Consider the following 5440-nt stretch of genomic DNA (forward strand, 5'->3'; position numbering starts at 1 on the left):
TGACTTTTTGTTTGAACAACAGCGCCGTGCTATCGTCAATGGCGATGTTGAGCCCACCGATGAGGAGGCTCAGTGGCCACCCGCGGGCGCCGAGGGCGAAGAGCCCGAACCCGAAGAGGACAATGAGGACGACGAGGACGACGAGGAGGATCCCAACGCTCACCACCTCGACAAGTTTTGGTTTGCCTGCCTCTGCAACAACCCTCAAATCTCCCAGGTGAGCTGCTGGCCCTCTCCTTCGACCTTGGTCCGCTGATCTTGCATGCCTGCCTCACCGCCCACGTGGTCTGGATCACTCAGCTCATCATGGAGCACGACGAGGCCGTGCTGGAGTATCTCACCGATATTAGCGGCGAGTACAAGGAGCCAGGACTCACGGGTTTCACTCTTACATTCACCTTCCGTGAGAACCCCTACTTCACCAATACCACCATTTCCAAGACATACAACCTGGCCCCTGGCCCCGAGGAAGATGACGAGCTTGAATACAATGGCCCCATCTTCCAGTCGGCTGTCGCGTACGTCCCGAGTAACTCTGGCCACGCGTGTGGCGCACATGCATTGATACACCCTTCTCCAGTCTCTCCCTCTCTTTTCCTCCTCCCTTAATCTGCTCACGCTCACATGCATGCTTCTGTGCCTTGGATGGCGCGGCTGGTCTGCCGCCTATTTAACCTTATTTCTCAAACTATAGTGACCCCATCAACTGGAAGGAGGGCATGGACGTCACCGTCAAGTCTGTCACCAAGAAGCAGCGCAAGAAAAGTCAGTCCGATGCAACCGATCTTCCGGCTGGATTGGTTTCCTCGCATCCTGTCACACTGATGACACCATCGGTTTTTGTTTTTGTTTTTTAATTTTTTTCGTCTCGACTCGCCATAGCCGGCAAGAACAAGGGTGATACCCGCACGGTCACCAAGTCGGTGCCTCAGGAATCTTTCTTCCACTTTTTCACCCCGCCCCAACTGAACCCGGAGGAGGCCTCTGAAGAGGAGATTCAAACTGCTGCAGAGCTTCTCAACACCGACTACTTGGTATGAAATGCTGTGCTTCTGAACTCGCCTCACAAAAAATTGTCGCGCGCCATCCTGACCGACCGGCTGCTCTTGGTCTTCGGCGTGTGTTTTTGTCACAGATTGGTGAGGTGTTCCTGAACGACATCATCCCCAAGGCCGTGCTCTGGTACACGGGTGAGGCCGAGTTCTCCTCCGATGATGAGGAGGAAGAAGAGGAGGAGGAAGATGACTACGAGGATGAGGATGACGATGATGAGGACGATCCCGACTACGTACCTCCGGCTGGTGGCCAGGCCCCCGAGTGCAAGCAATCGTAGATGCTCACCTCTTGGCTCCGAGCGGCCCACTCGTCTTGTCTGCTTAAACTGGAGCTTGAGTTTGTGTCGCGCTCGCGTCTTGATGAGCCTCCACAACATATTGTGTGTATTCCCCTTTGCTTTGTGTGTTTCGGAGCCAGCCCCGGCTCCTCATCGTCAGCAGTTGTGCTTCTGTCGTTGTGTCACTGTTCGTTTGTCCCTTGCTCGTCTGCAACAATTGCTCCAGTGGGCCCGACGTTTTAGTTCTCAACCTTCGTGCAATCTTTGGTCGAGCACACGTCATGTGCTCTCCGCAATTGAAAGTTCGTCTTCAAGCTTGTCAAGCTTTAACTGTCGCACTTTTCATACTTTGGTTAAAGTGTAACAATTTACAAAGTTCCGCTAACGCCACGATGCCGACCATCTCGATCAACCGCGATGACCTGCACACGGCCCTTGGCCGTAGCTACAGTACGTCGTGATGCCGTTCTCTGCCTCCAGGCTGGGCAGCCTTTCCACCGAGAGCCGTGCTGGACCGGCCCTTGTTCCCATCACATGCATCAAAAGCTCATTACTTTCAAAAAACAAATTGCTACAACCCCTTGGCTTGCCCTCCTCTTTCCTTCTCGTTTGTAGCGCAAAAGGAGTTTGAAGATCTCTGCTTCGACTTTGGTCTTGAGCTCGACGAAGTGGTGTGTCCTCTCGGCTCGTAAACCTCCTTCCATGCCGGGGTGCCTGAACTGGCCTCATCCAAATGTCTTTTCTGCGTCCCTCAATCTTGCCTCGTATCCCAGACGTCGGAGAAGGAAGAGCTTGAAAAGAGCGGCTCCGCCAAGGCCAAGGGTTTGTGTCGTTGCTCTTGCCCCCCTTCCTTTTTTCCGGCTCTGGGCCTGCACAAAGCTAGTCATCACTCACCCGAGCACTGCTCCTGTGCAGATGCCTCGGAGGCCATCATCTACAAGATTGACATTCCAGCAAACCGGTCAGCTCAGTGGCTTGTGATCCTACGCCTTGTTGCCCGGCGTGTTTGTGCACGCTGATCAGTTGCATCCTGGTGCCCTTTGATACCAACCACCACAGCTATGATTTGCTTTGCATTGAGGGATTGGTCCGTGGCTTGAAAATCTTCCTGAATAAGATGGGTGCACCCCAATACCAGCTCAAGGGAGAGCCCAAGGAAACCATGACCATCACCGCCAACGTAAGTCCTGCCTCTTCATTCCGAATCCCCCACGTGGCTCGGCATGCTTGGCGGGTACCTTCATGCCTGATGACCGTCCTGCCCGCTTTTCCCATTAATCTCAGACGGCAGCCGTGCGCCCCTTTGGCGTGGCCGCGGTTCTGCGCAACGTCAACATGACGCAAAAGGCGTACGACAGCTTCATTGATCTCCAGGAGAAGCTGCACCAGAACATCTGCCGCCGTCGCACCCTTGTTGCCATCGGTACCCACGATCTCGACACGATCAAGGGTAAGTTCTGACATGTTGTTGCCTGCGGTTGCCTGTCCTTCCTTTGCTGATGGCTGTTTCGGTGCTTCGCCTCGGTGACATTTCTCCACAGGCCCCTTCACCTACGATGCCCAAAAGCCGGAGGATGTCGTCTTCAAGCCCCTTCGCGTCCCTGACGCCTTTGAGGTGCGTGGGGATATTTATAGTGATGGCAATGGCAGTGACACAATGACAACCACAATGATAACGCTGCTACCTGACGATCCTTTCCTCGCCGTCGCCCCATTCGCCTGCTACATGGTTTACAGCTGAAAGAGTACAACGCAAAGGAATTGCTGACCATGTACCAACAAGATTTGCAGCTCAAGCAGGTAAGATCAGCCTTGTTTGCTTGATCATGGCCCCTGATCATCCCAAGGAGCCCATGGCGCGTGTTGCCTTGAATTTTCTCACCATCTTGTCTCCCCGCCCGCTAGTACTTGCACATCCTTGAAAAGGAGCCCTTGATCCCTGTTATCCGGGATGCCAATGGCGTTGTCTTGAGCATGCCACCCATCATCAACGGTTCGTACCTTGTTTCCATCAGCGCAGCCACCCAGATTCCGTCTTGCTGATAGATCGCCGAGTTTGATTCACCATGTTTAATTGAAATTAGGTGACCACTCGCGCATCTCCACGGCCACCAAGAACATTTTCATCGAGTGCACGGCCACTGACCTGGTATGGCCTTCCCCTCTCTCTTCAAGCCTGGTCTGGTGCTGCGCTTGCCATTTATGATCGCCAAACCCCCTTTGTCACTGCTTCTCAGACCAAGGCCAAGATTGTGCTTGACATCATTGTCACCATGTTCTCGGAGCATTGTGCTGAGCCTTTCACCATTGAACCAGTCAACGTCGTCAACCCAGATGGAAAGACCGTCGCCTATCCGGTTTGTTGCTTCCGAGGACTCAAATTTTTCATCCATGATGGTTTAAGGGTGCCCTGGCCCACGGTTTCTTTCGGGCCAGCAACTGGTCCTGCTTGGCGAGTCAAGCTGACACGTCTCTGTGACAACTCGCACTCCCTCCCCGTGTCATTTTGCAGGCGCTCTCCACCCGCACGACCTCTGTGCAAGCAGAGGATATCTACCGTCGCATGGGCATCAAGCGTGAGCAGGCCGACCCGGCCAAGCTGGCCGAACTTCTGACTCGCATGCAGTTGACCTCGTCTCTTGATGCGGACCAGAAAACTATCAGTGTTCAAGTTCCTCCCACGCGTGCGGGTGTGTTGACAACTCCACGCGTGTCTTTGTTTTTCTTCTTGCACACTTTGAACCCCTCGTCTCACTGGGAAGTCGCCATTTAGACGTCCTGCACCCATGCGATATCTGGGAAGACGCTGCCATTGCCTTTGGCTTCAACAACATTGAATGGACTGAGCCAGCCGTCTCCACGAGCGGCAAGCAGCAACCCATCAACAAGCTGGCAGACCAACTGCGTCGTCTGCTGGTGGAGGCCAACTACACCGAGGCATTGACCTTCGCTCTGTGCAAGCACGACGACAATTTTGCCTCTCTTCGCCGCCCCGATGATGGCAAGACCGCTGCAGTCATCTCCAACCCCAAGACGCAAGACTTTCAAGTTTGCCGCTCCAACCTGCTCTCTGGCCTCCTGCGTACTGTGCATTCCAACCTGCGCATGCCCCTGCCGATCAAGGTGGGAGACATCATGACCACCCTTGAAAGACTTTTCGTTCCGCCGTGTCCAGTTCTGTCCGTGGCCGGGGCTACAATCCCCAACTACCACCAAAGGCTTGACGATACCTTGAATGCTTGTCATAGGTTTTTGAAGTCAGCGATGTTGTGCTCCTCAACCCTGCAGCGGAAACGGGCGCGAGCAACCATCGCCGCCTTGCCGCCGTACAGGCTGGCAAGTCAGCTGGCTTTGAGGCCGTCCAGGGCCTTCTCGACCTGGTCATGCAGATGCTCGAAGTGCCACGCGATGATCAATTGGCTCTCAAGCCTGACGGCCGCGCCTACACCCTTCGTCCCTCTCAAGGTCGGAATCGGCTTGTGCTGCACGGCAAAGCCCTTGAGCTTTGTCGTGGAGCGTTCGGCTTGCCCTGTGCTGTAGCTGTCTCTCTGCCTCGCTCCCTGCTTGCTTCTGCCTCGTGATTTGACCTGGCAAATGCATCTTGCAGACCCCGCCTTTTTCGGTCAGCTGGGAGCAGCCGACATCATTTTCCGTGGCGCGCGCGTGGGTGTGCTCGGTGTCGTGCATCCCGAAGTTCTTGCCAACTACAACCTGAAGCTGGCTGCTAGTACGTTGATGGCCAGCGCCCATCGGATTTTCTTTGATTAGCGACAAAGTCGCGCGTTGCTATCGACCACCCTTACCCGCCTTTGTTGTGGTTCATCTGCAAACAGGTGCCTTGGAACTCGAGCTCGAATTCTTCCTCTAAACACAAACTGTACCTGTGCGCGGTCTTCCTTGGTGTCAAACCGAAGCAATCTGCAATGTCGGTACAGCTCACGTCAACCTTGCAGAACACCCTCAGTAGCATGATGCTTTGATTTGATCTCGCTGTCTTGAAGACCATCAATCAACCCAAAAATCAAATTTGCATCGGCGAGCCACTCTTGGCCGTAGCCGCATTCTTGACCACCCTTCACAAGTCATTTCTCAAGCCATGCAGCCGCC

At 54.4% G+C, this 5440-nt stretch overlaps 1 protein-coding gene across 1 annotated transcript in view; it reads left to right on the top strand.

Moving 5' to 3' along the window:
• The window catches only part of MONBRDRAFT_26444 (uncharacterized protein), a gene marked incomplete at both ends in the record, with an annotated part of 5595 nt that extends 394 nt beyond the window's left edge, over nucleotides 1-5201 (top strand). Inside the window, 22 exons of the mRNA XM_001746781.1 lie at nucleotides 23-217; nucleotides 301-518; nucleotides 695-765; nucleotides 883-1034; nucleotides 1136-1329; nucleotides 1560-1635; nucleotides 1693-1783; nucleotides 1949-2004; nucleotides 2107-2155; nucleotides 2249-2294; nucleotides 2357-2513; nucleotides 2618-2783; nucleotides 2875-2948; nucleotides 3071-3133; nucleotides 3239-3326; nucleotides 3418-3482; nucleotides 3571-3690; nucleotides 3846-4023; nucleotides 4107-4456; nucleotides 4582-4798; nucleotides 4941-5060; nucleotides 5167-5201. Of these exons, the coding sequence (XP_001746833.1) occupies nucleotides 23-217; nucleotides 301-518; nucleotides 695-765; nucleotides 883-1034; nucleotides 1136-1329; nucleotides 1560-1635; nucleotides 1693-1783; nucleotides 1949-2004; nucleotides 2107-2155; nucleotides 2249-2294; nucleotides 2357-2513; nucleotides 2618-2783; nucleotides 2875-2948; nucleotides 3071-3133; nucleotides 3239-3326; nucleotides 3418-3482; nucleotides 3571-3690; nucleotides 3846-4023; nucleotides 4107-4456; nucleotides 4582-4798; nucleotides 4941-5060; nucleotides 5167-5201 (2781 nt within the window). The remainder of the gene's footprint in view (nucleotides 1-22; nucleotides 218-300; nucleotides 519-694; nucleotides 766-882; nucleotides 1035-1135; nucleotides 1330-1559; nucleotides 1636-1692; nucleotides 1784-1948; nucleotides 2005-2106; nucleotides 2156-2248; nucleotides 2295-2356; nucleotides 2514-2617; nucleotides 2784-2874; nucleotides 2949-3070; nucleotides 3134-3238; nucleotides 3327-3417; nucleotides 3483-3570; nucleotides 3691-3845; nucleotides 4024-4106; nucleotides 4457-4581; nucleotides 4799-4940; nucleotides 5061-5166) is intronic.
• Nucleotides 5202-5440: the final 239 nt, after the last annotated feature.

Source organism: Monosiga brevicollis, genomic scaffold, assembly GCF_000002865.3.
Source record: "Monosiga brevicollis MX1 MONBRscaffold_14 genomic scaffold, whole genome shotgun sequence".
Classification (NCBI taxonomy): Eukaryota; class Choanoflagellata; order Craspedida; family Salpingoecidae; genus Monosiga; species Monosiga brevicollis.